Source organism: Etheostoma spectabile, unplaced genomic scaffold (genome assembly GCF_008692095.1).
Source record: "Etheostoma spectabile isolate EspeVRDwgs_2016 unplaced genomic scaffold, UIUC_Espe_1.0 scaffold00001124, whole genome shotgun sequence".
Taxonomy (NCBI): domain Eukaryota; kingdom Metazoa; phylum Chordata; class Actinopteri; order Perciformes; family Percidae; genus Etheostoma; species Etheostoma spectabile.
Window position 1 is genome coordinate 27,473 of NW_022602692.1, and position 17,528 is coordinate 45,000.

The 17,528-nt window shown below is 41.0% G+C and overlaps 1 protein-coding gene and 1 pseudogene across 1 annotated transcript in view; both read left to right on the plus strand.

Annotated features, from left to right (window-relative positions):
• Positions 1-8,422: 8,422 nt before the first annotated feature.
• Positions 8,423-9,152, plus strand: LOC116674829 (GTPase IMAP family member 7-like; annotated as a pseudogene).
• A 6,242-nt stretch (positions 9,153-15,394) lies between these two features.
• LOC116674831 (uncharacterized) overlaps positions 15,395-17,528 on the plus strand; it is a gene marked incomplete at its 3' end in the record, with an annotated part of 4,263 nt that continues 2,129 nt past the window's right edge. The window contains exons 1-2 of the mRNA XM_032507059.1: positions 15,395-15,470; positions 17,214-17,449. Coding sequence (XP_032362950.1) covers positions 15,395-15,470; positions 17,214-17,449 — 312 coding nt within the window. The remainder of the gene's footprint in view (positions 15,471-17,213; positions 17,450-17,528) is intronic.

A 17,528-nucleotide genomic window follows, 5' to 3' on the forward strand; every position in this document is an offset into this window, starting at 1 on the left:
ATCTTCTTTATTCATCTCCTTTATTTATCTCCTTTATTTATCTCCTTCATTTATCTCCTTCATTTATCTCCTTCATTTATCTCCTTTATTTATCTTCTTTATTATCTCCTTTATTTATCTCCTTCATTTATCTCCTTTATTAATCTCCTTCATTTATCTCCTTTATTAATCTCCTTTATTAATCTTCTTTATCAATCTCCTTTATTAATCTCCTTCATTTATCTCCTTCATTTATCTCCTTTATTAATCTCCTTCATTATCTCCTTCATTTATCTCCTTCATTTATCTCCTTCATTATCTCCTTTATTTATCTCCTTCATTTATCTCCTTTATTAATCTCCTTCATTTATCTCCTTTATTAATCTCCTTTATTAATCTTCTTTATTAATCTCCTTCATTTATCTCCTTCATTTATCTCCTTTATTAATCTCCTTCATTTATCTCCTTTATTTATCTCCTTTATTTATCTCCTTCATTTATCTCCTTCATTTATCTCCTTTATTAATCTCCTTCATTTATCTCCTTCATTTATCTCCTTCATTATCTCCTTTATTAATCTCCTTCATTTATCTCCTTTATTAATCTCCTTCATTTATCTCCTTTATTAATCTCCTTTATTAATCTTCTTTATAATCTCCTTCATTTATCTCCTTCATTTATCTCCTTTATAATCTCCTTCATTATCTCCTTTATTATCTCCTTTATTTATCTCCTTCATTTATCTCCTTCATTTATCTCCTTTATTAATCTCCTTCATTTATCTCCTTATTTATCTCCTTCATTTATCTCCTTCATTTATCTCCTTTATTAATCTCCTTCATTTATCTCCTTTATTTATCTCCTTTATTTAGCAACGCAGCAGTGCATACGATGACTTTACTTTTTACGGTCAGTGAACAGCAGCGAGTGAACGTCAACGTTTTCTCTCGATCTAGTGACAGGGATCATGTCGTTAGTTCGGATAAGTACTGGTACACTTATCTAGATATAGGAATAGAAGCCCCCCCCCAGTGTTATCTAGATATAGGAATAGAAGGCCCCCCCCCCCCCCCCAGTGTTATCTAGATATAGGAATAGAAGCCCCCCCCCAGTGTTATCTAGATATAGGAATAGAAGCCCCCCCCAGTGTTATCTAGATATAGGAATAGAAGGCATCCCGAGTGTTATTTCTAAGTGTTTACCTCTTCCTCCGGTGAAAACGTCTCGCTGTTTGGCCAGTGTTTGTGTGTGCGGCTGCGAAGCTGCGGTGGAGAGCGGGTGGTGTAGGGGAGTGAGAGGGTGGAGAGCGGGTGGTGTAGGGGAGTGAGAGGGTGGAGAGCGGGTGGTGTAGGGGAGTGAGAGGGTGGAGAGCGGGTGGTGTAGGGAGTGAGAGGGTGGAGAGCGGGTGGTGTAGGTAGGTGTGTGGTAGGACGCGTCCCTCCAGGCTGCGCACACTTGGGCTACTCTTTATTTAACGTAACATCATAAATGAAAATAATGTCCAGGATCTCAGGGGAATAGAAACGATCTGCGTGTCTCCATGTCAAACATCACTGCAGGTTGATTGTGGGAGACAACGCCGTCGTGGTTAGCTTACCGAAACTCTACTGCCAAAGTTGCTAACTACACAACGTTAGCTTTATCCGCTAGCATCCGTACAGGCTAACTATAGCCAGTTAGCTTTGTGTGTAACGTAACAAAAACGCACCCATCTTGTAGGAGCGATGCTTACTATTCCATTCATTACAATTAGAGTACAAAAGGTGCACTAATGCCACATGTATGATGTTGACAACATGAACGCATATACAGGCAACACCAGAGGCAGTCATAATATTTACCTAGCAGGCTAGGCTAACGCTGTTGTGCTAACGTCCGGTGTCGTAGCGTTAGCTAGCTAACTGTCAAACTTGTGAAAACCGAACAACATCCCCGTCTAAGCTGTGTTTCAGTTTTGCAATATCCAACACCATCAAATACAATTGATAACAGTTCAAATATTTACTACCAACATGCAAATTGCACAAATTTGTTTCAAAATTAAACCTGCAACATGGGCTTTAATAATATGTTGAGTAACTGAGAAAAATAAGTTTTTCCCAGAAATACTGTTTGATCAACTGAATGATATGTGTTGTCTATTAACAATGTTTGAAACCCAGAAAGCTTCCAAAAGAACTGTGTTAGTAAATGCTAAGAAGTAATCATGAAAGGGATAAAACAGAGGGTTGGTAAGAGCTATGGAAAGGGGCAAAATGGAAAAACAAGATCGGACATGTTCAGCTGGTTGGGAAATCACAGTTGGGCAACAGGAACATGCATGAATCATTGAAAGGAGCAAATTAGGTTTTTGGGTCAAACTGTATAAAGGGCAGAAACTGGCAAAGATCAGGGTTATTTCTCGGCAGTTCTCGGAGGGCATTGGACTGGACAGTAGATCTTCAGACTCCACAGCCTCGACTAGAAAGGGGTTGGGAGTTGGACAAGAAAACAGCAAAAGAATACTTCAGAAAACTTCTTCAGTGGAATTGCGAGACAAGAACCACAGAGGATAGCCACCGTAGCCAACCCAGCTGAAGGAGTAATTAGGACTCTGACTTCTTTCTTCTGTTCACCCATCGCTAAGGCTTTGGATTTATAGACATTATGAAGACTTTGGACACTGTTTCAGAACTCTAACGGATCACACAGCTGAACGCAGAAGAAAAGGGCACGGCCCCCTCGGCCAGGGTGACACGCTCTTCTCCCATCTCTACAATAAAGAAGATCCAAGCTCAACTATCGCATCCAGGTTTTGCCCCTCAACATTTTCCTCAAATATTAGGAACTGACCAGTATAGATGATAGGGTTTACATTGTAATCGTTTTAACCCTTGTGTGTCCATTTGGTCAAGGGGACCCGTGCAGGTTAGTTGACCTTTTGCATTGGTTGTCGGGGCCTGGGGACCGTCGCTTGTTTCATTTCATGTCAGTCTACTAGCGCGGACCTGGCCCTTCTGGTCTTTGGGACCCGTCCTGTATTTTTTTTCCACTACCGCCGGCCTCGGCCTTGGGATCTCAAAATTAGTAGTTTGTAGCAGTTCTTTGAAGTAGTTCATGGCATAGCAGGACACTGTGGGCATTACAAGGCACAGCAGGACGTAGCAGGACGTAGCAGGACATAGCAGGACATAGCAGAGCAAATAGGGTTAAATGTCTCAGGGGTTTATAAAGTCAATTCGGTGATGACGTCACACTGGGGAGCAAAGTCTCAGCCTGGCACTAGAACTACAGCGACTGACTGGGATGAGGAAGAGGAGGAAGAGGAGGAAAGGCCAGCAGCCGAATAATTATGAACTTGCCAGATGGGAGAGGGCAAATGAGGAATTGCCAAATCTCCTTCAAGTCTCCTTCATTTATCTCCTTCATTTAGCAACGCAGCAGTGCATGACTTTACTTTTTACTGTCAGTGAATGGCACAGAGTGAACGTCAACGTTTTCTCTCGATCTATTGACTTGTGCATTTTGGACCGTTTAGAAGTCTGATTTTGGACTTGTACTTGTAGCTGCTTCACCTGGTTTCTCCAGCCTGACCCCGGGTGTGCAGAGCTGGGGGGGGGAGGGGGGTAGAAGAAGATGAGTAGAAGGACTCTCATTGGTTACTTCTTAAGATGTTGACTTGGGGTTCCATTACAGCTAAAAGAGAAAACTAATGAACTGATGAAATGAGAAAAGGAATCTGCTAATTTTCACGTTTTCCCTGAAATATTAATATTAATATTTCTGTTATTGGAGTTTGATAACTCAGACTGACTATTAATCAACTTAAACAATAATTTTACATAAAACAATAAATATGTAATTTGGTGTAAAAACAAAGATACACACAGAGACACACACACACACAGAAACACACACACACAAAAACAGAAACACACACACACACAGAAACACACACACACAAAAACAGAAACACACACACAAAAACAGAAACACGCACACACACACACACATAGACATAGACACAGACACAGATACAGATATACACACACAGGCACACACACACACACACACACACAGAAACAGACACACAGGCAAAAAAACACACAGGTGTGTAGATGTGTGTGAGTGTGTATCTGATGTATTAGGAGACCATTTGGGCTTTAGAGGGAAAGGGGGGGGGGGACTGAGAAGTTGTTGATGGCTAAATCACAACCCTTCAGCTCCTTTAACTCCAAAGGGACCAGGTCTACCGGACGTTAGGTGTGGCGTAACATTAAACTACAGCTTGATTGTAATGCAGTGTTTCCTCTATGTTGATTTTGTATCACCATGGCAACAGTATCAGAAATCACTAAAAGAAAAATGACCAAAATAATAGCAAGACATAACAATACAAGACTTAGTCTAAATTATTCACAGAATAACATTGATCACAGGTTAATGGTAACTAGTTCCAAGTTAGAGAACACTGATAACTGATAACATGACGGAGCAAATGCACACGTGTAATTAATGAAATTATTTACACATTGTTGTTCAGAGCGGCCAACTGTCATGTTTCACTCTTCTTAAGAAACAGAGCGGATTCATAGTTCTCAGGAAGATTACCTGGAGCTGTTCGCAGTAAGGAGTGGGTGTGTCTGTTGAGTGTCTGTTAAAGGTGTGTCAATCAGGTTCACATATTTGTGGTAACGGGTTTTTTTTAGAGCCTAACCGCTGAGATATCCACTCCCCTATAGGATTATGAGGACCACCAGACTAAGACTGTGTTTGACCCCCTTTCTTAATTCTACATGGCATTGATTCATCACGGTGCTCAAAGCATCTTTAGACATGTTGGTCCATATTGAGAGGATAGCATCACACACACACACACACACACACACACACACACACACACACACCACACACAGACACACACACACACACACATGTGGGTCTCACTATCTTCGTGGGGACCAGTCATGACATAATGCATTCCCTAGCCCCTTACCCTAACCTTAACCATCAAACCTAAATGCTTAACCTTAACCCTCACCCTCACCCTAACCATAACCTAACCATAACCTAACCCTAACCATAACCATAACCTAACCATAACCCTAACCATAAACTTAACCTAACTCTAATCCTGATCCTAAAACAGTCTTATTCCTCTAACAGCCCTTTGACGTTGTGGGGACCAGCATTTTGTCCCCACAAAGCTGTCAGGACCCCATAAGTATACTGTATTCCCAGTTTTTGGTCCCCACAAATGTAGTTAAACATAGTACACACACACACACACACACACACACACATTTATAACCCAAACGCTTTCCATGGTGTTGGAACATCACATTCCTATATGCCTGTGTGTGTGTGTGTGTGTGTGTTTGTATGTGTGTGTGTGCGTGTGTGCGTGTGTATGTGTGTGTGTGTGTGTGTGTGTGTGTGTGTGCGTGCGTGCGTATGTGTGTGTGTGTGTGTGTATGCACTACTGTGCAGGGTTTGAAATTAGTCCTAAGGTCATTTTTACAGCTCATTGTCTGAAAAAAAAGTTGTAAAACATCAACCCTGTTGTCCACAGTCAATCTATGAACATCATTTTTTTCAGGACACACTGGGTTATTGGAATATTTGGGCAGCAGTGAGTGAAAAATGGTTGGAGGACGGAACATGAATCTCCCAGATATGTATTGATATCACAGACAGAGCAGGACCAGCTGAGCCAATCTCTCTAAAACACTTCTCATGTGTCCTGAGTCACAATGGGAGGAAAGGATCATTATAACTTTTACAGCTATATATTTTTACTAAATAAGTCCAGACTCTTTTGCCCTCAGGACATTTAATTATGCCAATGATCAACCTAATGTTATATTTATTGATATTACACCCGCAGCAATTTACACAAGCATTTGTGTGTTGTCTAAAACAGCTTTCCAATATGCTAAAAATAACATAATAACATTATAACTCGTGTTAAGCACAAACGATTTCCATTTCTTCAAAAAAGGCGAGGCCATTCTCCTCTGTAAAACAGTAGTTATCTATCTTGGAGCCGGGGCCAGATGGAGGGCCTTGTCAGCGAGCGCCTGGTGGCCGGGTATACCACGGAGCCCGAAAAAGCTACGTAGCGCCCTTCTCTTTCTCCCATGGGCCCACCACCTGTGGGAGGAACCGCTGGGTGTATAGGGTTACATTACAGCCCGGTTTCAGGCAGTGTTGCCAAGTCCGCTTATTCTAAGCAACTTTGGGCTTGTTTTTCTGTAAAGTTGCTTACAAATATTGGTAGTCGCGGGTTGCGGTTTTCTTGGGCTTGTTACTAAAGTGTAGTTGCTTATTTGGGCTTGTTCCCAGCTCCATAATAAGTTGTCAAGCAGGTTTTTTCTATATGTTATTTAAACGTAGGACTTGTCTTGCCTGTTCCATCGGTCTCGCCCCTTTCCCATACACACCGGAGACAACAGAGTTATTTCCCCCCACCTCCTGCTTCTGATGGCTCTGACCCAGATGGCAACGAGTACCAGCCAATCAGAGGCAGAGCAGGGCAATCGGTTGTTTTCGGTCAGGAAATGCGTGAGTAGCGACTGATGGGACTGGACTATAGGAGAGGTTTTGGAGGAATAAATGCCGGGATAAAGAGGGTGAAATACGGGAAGAAATATAACAAAGACTGGGAGAAAGAGAAAGGAGGAAAATAATGGATTCATCTCGTCGTGGGGATCAACTCAAAATCACTGTGAAAAAGTGTCTATTTGATGTCCCATCAGTTTTCTAATGTTTAAATAATGTTAAATTGTGGTTTAACTCCTCTGTAGTCATTGTCCTGAAGCTCAGTGTAAGAAAATAAAACTCTACCGTGTGTACAGTTTACCAATCTGTCCACATAGATTGTAAAACTGTGCACACAGTTTATTATTTATCTTCCAGGATCTTAGGGGGGCTCCGTAGAAAAAGTCCGCTGTTTGGGCTTGTTTCACAGGTCTGGTTGCTATTTGTCTCGCAAGATCTGGCAACGCTGGTTTCAGGCTGTCGGTACAGACTGGGCAGCTACAATACACAACAGAAACTGGACCAATTTCAATGATTCTTGTACTTGTTAGTCACTTAGACACTAATGCATGGAGTACTTTAAAATACCTGGTGCCTTTCCTGTTGCTACTGAACTAAACTATACATGGAAGCCATATAAGATCATGGAAAGAAAACCAAATAAGTCAACATTATGAGCCACACTGTAAACAGTCATGATTGATTTCCTGTGTGATTACACTACAGTGCATGTACAACCTGATTCTTATTCAGTGTCACACATTGTTCTACACAGGTTTGAGCAGAAACAATGAGGATATGAGGATAGTGATGGTGGGGAAGAAAGGGAGTGGGAAAAGTGCCACTGAAAACACCATTCTGGGACGACAGTGCTTTAAATCAAAGTTCAGTGCAGAGTCTATGGCTGTGTCTCAAATCCCGCACTTCTGTACTAAATACTAACTTTTTGAGGTCATAGTGCGTTCACATTGTCGAAGTGCACTTAAGTACCCGGATGGTGCACTCAAAACAGCCAAAAAGTTAAGTTTGGATCGATGGACTCTTTCCACACTCAACGGTCGCCATCTTGGCTACGTAGCAGAAGGGGCGGAGCTAACAACTGTTAGACGCGATAGCGAGACTGACGGAGCAATACGAAGTTGAACGTGAGTCTTTTTGCTATACTTACAACATATAAGCCACCAGTGTATTTATATTTGGCTGCAGAACTACAAGCAAATTTATAAAATAAAATGATATTAAAAGTATTTAACTTTGTTATCTTTTGTATTGCACGTTGCATGACTGTAGCAAGCATATAATGAATATAAAGGAATGGGTCTATTTAAATGTCAATTCTGTTACCTTTGCTTTCACTGTTGTATCGTCACTGTATGAAGACCATTTAGAACAAAAATACAACTTATATACAAGATGTAATGATGGTTTGTCTATTAGGTAAGTTGTAAGGGGTAATGCTTCATCACAACAGTCTTATCTCTGGGCTACAATGTCCTCATGAAACCGTTGAGCATTAAAATGAACAGTAACGTAATGAATGAATATTTACTTTACTTATTTTGACATGACGGCGGCGGCGCAGTCGTCATCCTGGCGTGACACGGAGCAAATAAATACATCACATTTATTTTGGTTAAAATATCAAAAACAAAGCAGGAGTTATTTTTCACGAAACACAATAGCAGACTGGAATGCTCTCTGTTGGTGAAATTTACAATTGTACAGAAGAAGAAGAAGAAGAAGAAGAAGAAGAAGAAGAAGGGATGAAATGTGATCGTCATTTCCGGTAAGTGCACATGGCCGTGCGTGATTTGAGACAACACTCCTCTGTCGAAATTTACGCACTATGCAAGATAGTACGTAGTGCACGAAGTGTACTGTCTGGAAGGGCACTAAGGGAAGTGCGCGATTTTAGACACAATCTATGACTGTAGACTGTTCCAAGGACAAAGCAGAGGTGGACGGTAGAGGTGTATAGAGGTGCCTGTTTGACACCAGGTTTGACATGGATAGAACCACTAAAGATATGAGCAGTGAATCTCTTACGCTGCTCCTGGACCCCATGTGTTCCTGGTGGTCATCCGGCTGGGCAGATACACTCCAGAGGAAAAGCTGAGAAGAAATCTTTGGACAGGATGCAGACAGATACAGCATGGTCCTCTTCACTCATGGAGACCTACTTGAAGACAAAACTATTGAAGACTTCTTGAAGGATTCCTCAGACCTGCAAGAACTCGTGACCAGATGTAATGACCAGTACCATGTCTTCAATAATAAGCTGAGGGATGGCTCTCAGGTCACTGAGCTGCTCCAGAAGATCAGAAGTTTGACCCAGAAGAACGGAGGAAGCCACTACACAAACGAGATGTTCCAAGAGGCTGAGAGGGTCCTCGAAGAGGAGAAACAACGCATCCTGAAAGAGAAAGAAGAGAAAATATGCAAAGAACAACAGGAATTAAAGATAAAACTTCAGGAAAAGTATGAAGAACAGATGAAGAAAATGAGTGAACAAGTTCAGGCTGAGAGGGAGAGGACGAGAGGAAGAGAGAGGGGGAGGATATGAATGATGAGAGAAAGGGAGAGGGAGGAGAGAGAAAGGGTTGTATGCAAACCTGATAAAGGAAATGAAGGAACAGCATGACAAAGAACTGCGAGGGCGAGGGCGCAACTGATATATTTAGAGATTGGGAAAAGCAATTATGGAATTGTTCAAATTTGAGTGGTTTCAGGCAGCAAAACTACAGAGGATCCCTTAGGAAGCTCCTACACAAGAATGTATGAAACAGTTATTACATCTACAGAAATAATATCACAATTTACCTTTTTATTATTGTTGAGCGGAGGTTCAGTTGAAAACCCCAAAACAGCAGCTAAAACATATACTGCTTGATGAAAAGTATTTTGAAACACACAGCTAAATGACATATATTGCTTAAGATGTGTGTGCTGAATATCAGGACAGCTAAACCATATCAAAAGTTTAAAAATGTGTTGAAGGTCAAACATGTGTAACAAAGGTACAAGTGGTGTGAGGCGCATGGTTAGATTTCTCAGAAACCAGACCCCACGTCATCACAAGCACCGTTGAAAGGCGTAACCGTGTTTGGTGATTGATGTATAGTTTTTTCTGCAGCTTCTTGGTTGTCGTGAAGTTTGTCGTTGACATTTGGCTATAAATATAAATATATATTAATATATGAAAAAAGGAAGGAGACCATTGATGTTGATGTTCTGTACTTGCTTTTGATTATTCACTAAAAAATAAAAACAACTGAGCTTGGTGGGTTTCTTGATTTTAATAATTTTTCTCTCTCACTCACCTTGCCCGTTTGGGCAGTGGTTTACCCCCCTGGGGGCAGTTAAGACTCCTCTTTAACCGCATGGGAAGTTACTCCCCGGTGGGGACCGACGTTGACAGTCAGACCTCCTGTTATCTCCTAGTGGGGGGGCATTCCCCATCTGCTCTGCCGGTCAGAGCTTCGAGCACTAGTAACTAAAGTAACTAGTAACTAAAGTAACTAGTAACTAAAGCTGTCAGATGAATGTACTGGAGTAACTAAAGTAACTAGTAACTAAAGCTGTCAGATGAATGTACTGGAGTAACTAAAGTAACTAGTAACTAAAGCTGTCAGATGAATGTACTGGAGTAACTAAAGTAACTAGTAACTAAAGTAACTAGTAACTAAAGCTGTCAGATGAATGTACTGGAGTAACTAAAGTAACTAGTAACTAAAGCTGTCAGATGAATGTACTGGAGTAACTAAAGTAACTAGTAACTAAAGTAAAAAGTAAAATATTTCTCTCTGAAATGTAGCACAGTTGAAGTAGAAAGTAACATGATAGAAAAGACTAGTACCTCAAATTATAATTATTAACTATTAGTTATAATTTAACAACTTTTAAAACTATTTTGAAATTATTTAACAATGTATTGGTTCACTTATAAGTAACTTTTAATTTAAAAAATTAGTAATATAATCATTGATTTATTTAATAGAGGATATTTTAGATTTTCATTAATTATCTCATTGACCTATATATAGTGGGGGGGGGGGTTGAGAAACATGCAGAAAATCGTCCCAGGTCGGATTCAAACCCGCGACCTCTGCTTTGAGGCATAAACCTCTCAGTACATGTGCGCCTGCTCTACCACTGGACCAACCCGGCCACACTGAGGCTTTTTTTTTTTTTTCTATATTAAATCATCTTGTATTTTGCTTTTCCCAACGTTTTTGTGTTTTTTTTATTTGTATATTTTTTTTTTGTTGTAAAAAAAGACCCAATAATGAACCTTGTGGCACCCCCTTGTGGACCTTCACTAATGCAGACCATGGACCGTCATATTTTAGACACTGAGTCCTGTCACTCTAATAATTCATGAACCAGGAAACTGCCCAATCAGACAGTCCCAGACAAAGAAGCTTATGCTTTAAAACAGCGTGGTCCACTGTGTCAAATGCTTTCGACAAATCAAGAAAAAGTGACGCACAAAATTACTTTCTATCAAGGGCGACAAATATGTCATTTATTACTTTTGTAACAGCAGTAATGGCGCTGAGCTTTTTCCTAAAGCCTGATAGTGGAGCAGATAAGTGCCATTTTTTAGGGTAATCGTTCACTTGTGGATACAAGCACCAAAATTGGTACAATTACTCAGTGGGTAGTGCTCTTTCAAAAAAAGTACGTTAGCCATTGCAAAAAAACTTCATGGGAGCCGCGGCGGCCATTTTATTTTCCGCCATAGCCAAATTATGTATATTTGCATGATATCTCCTGAACAAAACATTCAACTGCTTAAAGGATGATGTCTACCCCTATGTTTTGATGGTCAATGATTACAATAATACCACACACAACATAAATGAAGGCCTCTAGACAGCTGTTGCGGCCATTTTGGATTCCGCCATAGCCTAATTATGTATTTTCCATCATATCTCTTGAACCGTACAAGATAAATCACAAGAGGCGATATTTACCCCTATGTTGTGATGGTCAAGAATTACAATGAGACCATATTCAACATCATAAATATCAATAGTTAAAGTCCTCATATTGATTTGGAGAGGACTTGAAGAAGAAGAACCCAAACTTTACGAGCAAATCAAGAAAAACTGCAGGAACTTCTTCCATCAGGAACGTGCTTCTGTCAATTCTTTGAAGAAAAAGGTGCTGAAGGAGGATTGCCAGCTCTTCTCCAAACTGTTCATCTCATGCAAGAGCAGAGAGTGTGATCTGAAGGAGCTCTTTAAACATGAAAATTAGCCATTCCCTGCTGCCTTGAGTGACGGTGGGAAGCTCCACGCCCCCCCTTTGGCAAGTATCACAGCTTGGAAACGCTTCTTGTAGCCAGCCAAGAGTCTCTTTCTGGACTGTTTGTCACGCACTGCTAATTTAAGGTCTATCCATAGATTTACATTATGTTGAGGTCAGCAGATTGTGAAGGCCATGGCAAAACCTTCAGTTTATGCCTCTTGATGTAATCCACCGTGGATTTTGAGGTGTGTTTAGGATCATTATCCATTTGTAGAAGCCATCCTCTCTTTAACTGCAGCTTTTTCACAGATGGCAAACGACCACAATGTGCTGCAATACACCCCCCCCCCCCCCCCCCCACCATGCTTAACAACTGGACAGAGGTTCTTTTCATTAAATTCTGAGCCCTTTCTTCTCCAAACGTACCTTTGCTCATTTCGGCCAAAACGTTTGACTTTAACCTCATCAGTCCACAGAACTTGGTCCCACTATGCATCAAGCTTGTCTATATGTTCATTTTCCTTCTTCCAACACTGATTTTTGTGGTGAGGACGTAGAAGACATTTTCTTCTGATGACTCTTCCATGATGACCATATTTGTGCGAGTATCTCTTTATAGTGGAATGGTGTACCAACTCCAGTGTCTGCAGGTCTTTCTGGATGGATCACATAGTCCAACGTGGGTTTGGAATTGCTTTTCTCACAATCCTGCGAGCTGTTCTTCCACTGTTCCTGATGACGGCCATTTCTTAATTACATTCCAAACAGAGGATATTGGCATCTGAAAACGCTTTGCTATCTTCTTCTAGCCTTCACCTGCTTTAAGCGCATCAACTATTTTCAGTTTTAGTTTTCTAGACAACTACTTAGAAGAAGCCATGGTGCTGATTGTTGGGGGAGGGGGGTCAGATGAGTCTGGGCATTTAAAACCTTAAGATTGACATCACCTGGTCTTTCCAGACGATGATTGAGAACAATCCATGACACTGTCAGGTCTCAGCTTTAAAAAGTATGGTGCTATAAACTCTGCAGGGTGCTCAAACTTTTACAGACGCCATTGTTGTTTTCTGTTATTTTGAAAGTGTAAATGATGAAATAAAATCTAACTTTTTGTGACATATTATACAAATGTCTAATCTGTCATTTGATCCCTTTGACACCAAATGTGGTTATAGTGACCAAAGAGGATCAAGCTGTCAGCAACCACTTCATCAACCTAGATGATGGAAGTCCATGTACCGTAGTCATGAGGAAGCTGACACTAGGATCTTTGTCCATTCCAAAAATGGCAGCAAAAACCTTATGGTCAAAGCCAGTGACAGCGTTCTTGTTATAGCAGTCAGTGGTCTGCCAGTTCTTCGGGACATTGGTCTGCAACAATTGTGGCTTGGTTTTGGCCAAGGAATGAATCTTGGATGGATCATGACCTCTATCAATGTATTGGAAGGGAGAAGAGCAGTGGTATTCTTTTCTTTCATGCATTCACTGCCTGTGATGTAGTTTCAGCCTTTGGTGGCAAAGGGAAGAAGACTGCTTGGCAAACATGAAATATATTGGACAAAGCTTCTGAAATCTTCAGCCAGCTCAGCCACTACCCTCCAAGAATGGATGACGGTGACCTGAAGATTCTTAGAAATGTTTGTGGTCATGATGTACAACAGATCCAGCGAAGTAGGAGGAGTAGATGAAGCCAGGTTGGTAAGTAAAGTAAGTAAAGTAAAGGCCATATGAAGCCATTCCTCCTACTCAAGCAACATTGCTGCAGCGTGTAAAGCATTCAGCCTACCAGGCAGGCTGCATCTGGAGTCAAGCAACTGTACTCCAGCCAGAAGTACTGAGTCCTTTTGAGTGGGGATGGACAAAGAAAGGTGCTTTATGGCTGATCTTCTGGACAGAGCTATCACCAATTGTAGAGCGCTGTCAGCAACTGACCAAATGTGGATGCAAAGTAGAGTGCCGTGGAAGATGTGAATGCTATCACTTTGGTCTTAACTGTACAGCAGCTGTAAGTGCCAGGACACCAATGTTGGCATACATACATATAATAACCACTTAAATAAAATGAACACATATACAATAATGTTATGTGCCTCCAGAAAAGTAAATAACATAAAACCTCCTGTTACTTTGACATGCTTTAATAATACATTTTTCTTGGAATTATGTCACGTTTCGTGGATTTTTTTCACATTATTACTCTACATACCACTATAGACTCTCAAAACACAAAATAGATATGTATGTAACATCCTTATAGTAAAAAAAAAAGGATTCAAAAGGTAAAAACCTTGAAATATGTCCCAATAGTAAAATTATGTTGAAAGATGTGTTTTCCAATGCTGGAAATGGCAGCCATCTTGAAAAATGGTGGCCATTTTGAAAAATTAAGTGGCTAACGTTATTTTTCAAATTATTGGCCCAAAGGGATACCACACCAAATTTGGGGCTTGTATCCACTTGTGAACGATTTTCCCCCTTATCTGCCCCACTATGATTGCAGTTTAGAAAGAAGTTCATTCGAGTATAAAAACTCTTTTAATTTGGTCTGAAACTAAGGATTCTAAAGGTTTTGACAAAACACATAAATTAGATATAGGCCGATAGTTAAAACTGCTGGATCACCTCCTTTAAACAAGGGAATAACAAAAGCTGACTTCCAAACTGATGGTATTTCGTTGTTTTGAATTGACAAATTAAAAAGAATTGTAAGGAGCTCAGCAACGAAATCAGCCGCCTTTCTCAAAAAATAAGGCTCTATTAAATCTGGTCCAGGTGGTTTTCTGTGGTCTAACGCTTTAAGAGCTCCATGCACCTGCTGCACCGTAAAAGAAACAAAGTTAAAAGGCTTTCATCACCATTTCTAGCTTTGGCCCACGCCACATGTCGCTGATGAATAATGTCTGACAACTCTGGTGGAAACCAGGGTTCTCCCGTCCCTTCACTCTATGCTTTGTCCAAGGAGCATGCTTATTTACAATTTTCTCAAAATTCTCCTTAAAAAGTGTCCAGGCAAGTTCCACGTCAGACAACAGGCCTAGCTGTCCCCAATTCATCAAAGATAAATCATGATGACAGGCCTGTTCATTAAAAAATTTCAAATTCCTCTTTCTAATAATTTGGGATTTACATTTGGGTATTTTACTGCCTCTCAAAGTAGCAATAACACAATGATCACTCAGATCGTTACAAAAGACACCCATAGATAAACATTTATGAGGGACATTTGTTAGAATCAAATCGATTAAAGAAGATTTGTCAGGATTTTTTGGATTAGGCCTTGTAGGTACATTTACCAACTGGCTAAGACTAAGAGAATCACAAAAAGATTTAAATTCATCAGAAACAGCATTTAGCCAGTCCCAATTTAAGTCCCCGGCCAGTAACAGTTCACTATGGTGTAAAACAACTCACCCTAGGGTCGTTGCCCGGTTGCAAGTTCCAAGTGACCAACGGGGACAAGAATATAAAATGCAAAAAGATGCTATCGTCATTAATTTACTAATATTAAAATAACTAGTAACAGTACCAGGTCATCTTGTAGAGTATAATCCAGCTTCCAAAATTATGTTACTGGCTTAGGCTTGTTAGGCCAGGCTCCAGAAGAGTGTAGTAGGCCAGGCTCATTTTCCTAGCCTCCAGGATGATGGGTGAGACCCAGGCCGGCCCGCCCAAGCTCCAAAAAGACGAAGCAGGCCAGGCCCGCTCACAGGCCCAGGCTGGTTAGCCCGAGCTCCAGGAGGATGTAGCAGGCTCAGGCCCGTTGGCGTTCCCCCCTCTCATTCTGCATATACAGTATATATATACATGTATATATATATATATATATATATACATGTATATGTATATACGTATATTCCTGTTTCTGCCTGTTTCACCCTTTTTTCTCCTTTTTTCCGCCTGTTAGTGCTTTTCTTTCACCTTTGTCTCTTTGTAGTTTCTTTTTCTTGTTCACATGTTCCACCAAAACCACTTCCTTCCTGAGACTATTTAGCAGCGGACAGCACCGTGGAGGAGGGTCTGGACATGCAAGACTTCTCATTTATATATTTTCTTGAGATGCATATAATAATATGAATAATATGAATAATAATAGTACAGTGCAGGATGTGAAAGATGTCATTTTATTTGACTATATATGCTTTAAGACAGATGAAAATGAATATTGTTGGAATTTATAATTGCTTTGCTTAATATTGTGTGCATGAGAATCATCTCTGAGGGTGTTCATGGGCGTGAGTAAATGGGACCGTTGGAGCAATAACACCAGACAGAGGAGTGGTCTATAATCCTTATCATATAATGACGTGCTTACATGACCTGGTTTTGGAAACCTAAAGTTTCTGAGCTTCCTGTTGGGAGCGTCTGAAAGGTGGGAATAAGGGGACGGCTGAGGAAGAGGAGGACAGACAACATGGTAATCTACTGCAAGACACTTGTCTCTCTGTACTTTGCCTGCGTCTTGTCTCCAGAACGTTGTGTAATAAAGTACACGCTGTACTGCAAACTCCTCCTCCCTAAGAAGACCCTATGGATCGCAGCCCAACAACGTGTGGAGGTGTTTGTGTTCATGTCGAGTCGTCATGTGTCGTCAACGTGTTGCCGTGGAGTAAAACACATCATGGTTTACTAATGAGCAGTGCTCTGAGCTCCCACGGTCCCTGAAGATGTGTGTTGTTGTCTCTGTTACCTGGAGGCGCGATGCCTTCAGGGTCCCGCTCACACATCACACTCAGAGGAACAGCAGGAACATCACTGCACAGCTCATATCAACAGGGGCTGAGTTATCATTTATCATGTTCAAAAAGCAGCTACTACATCTGAAAAAGGGCCAGGAATGTTTAAAAAATCAGGAAAAAATCAGGAAAATGTCCAAATAAAGATATAAATAATAATAATAATGTGAGAAGTCATATTAACGGAGCAGAAAGTTGTTCAAAATGGAAAAAAGCAACAAAGAAATGTTGAAAGACGTGTTTTATGAGACTTATTATTAATGATCATTATTATCAGTGGGACTAATAAAGGATACTTTATTATTATTATTATTATTATTATTATTATTATTATTATTATTATTATTATTATTAAATCCTCCAAACTGTTGTTTTCTGCAGGTCTTTGTGTTCCAACATAATTTTGTTGCTTTTTTGGAGTTTTTGCTGCTTTCTCCCTCAGATTTTGACGTTGTTGTTGTTGTTTTTTCAGAGTTTCCTTCTACAGTTGTCTCGATGTTTTTTGTCCAACACATGCAGACGTGTCCCGGGACGTCCCGAGATAGGAGCTCTCCCCCCCCCACCCCAGCAATGAACCCAACCACCCTGCTTAGGTCCCTGTACTGCTTTTGCTAGATTTAATATTGGAACCGTCTGAGTCCCATGTCTGTCCCCAGCGTTGTAAACGTGATGTCTGATGTCTCCATGTTGCGTTAACCCCCCCGGGGACGCGTCTCCGAGGACTTACAGCTCACCAGATCTTTCCCACGCCGGCTCCTCATCGCAGCTCAGTCTCAGGGACACAGACCGGCGTGAAGACAGAAACAGAGAGAGACATGGGCGAGTTGTCCTCTGGAAGACGACCCCAGATCCTGGTGAACGGGGACGAGGAGCTGCAGGACGCTCCGGGGGACAAATGGCCCGAGGACAGAGTTGTTTCTGCAGGAAGAGACGCTCAGACCAGGGTGCAGTCTGTCTTCCAACAGGTGAGTCAGCAGAAAAACCTTGAAATATACTGTATACTACTACTACTACTACTAATACTACTACTACTAATACTACTAC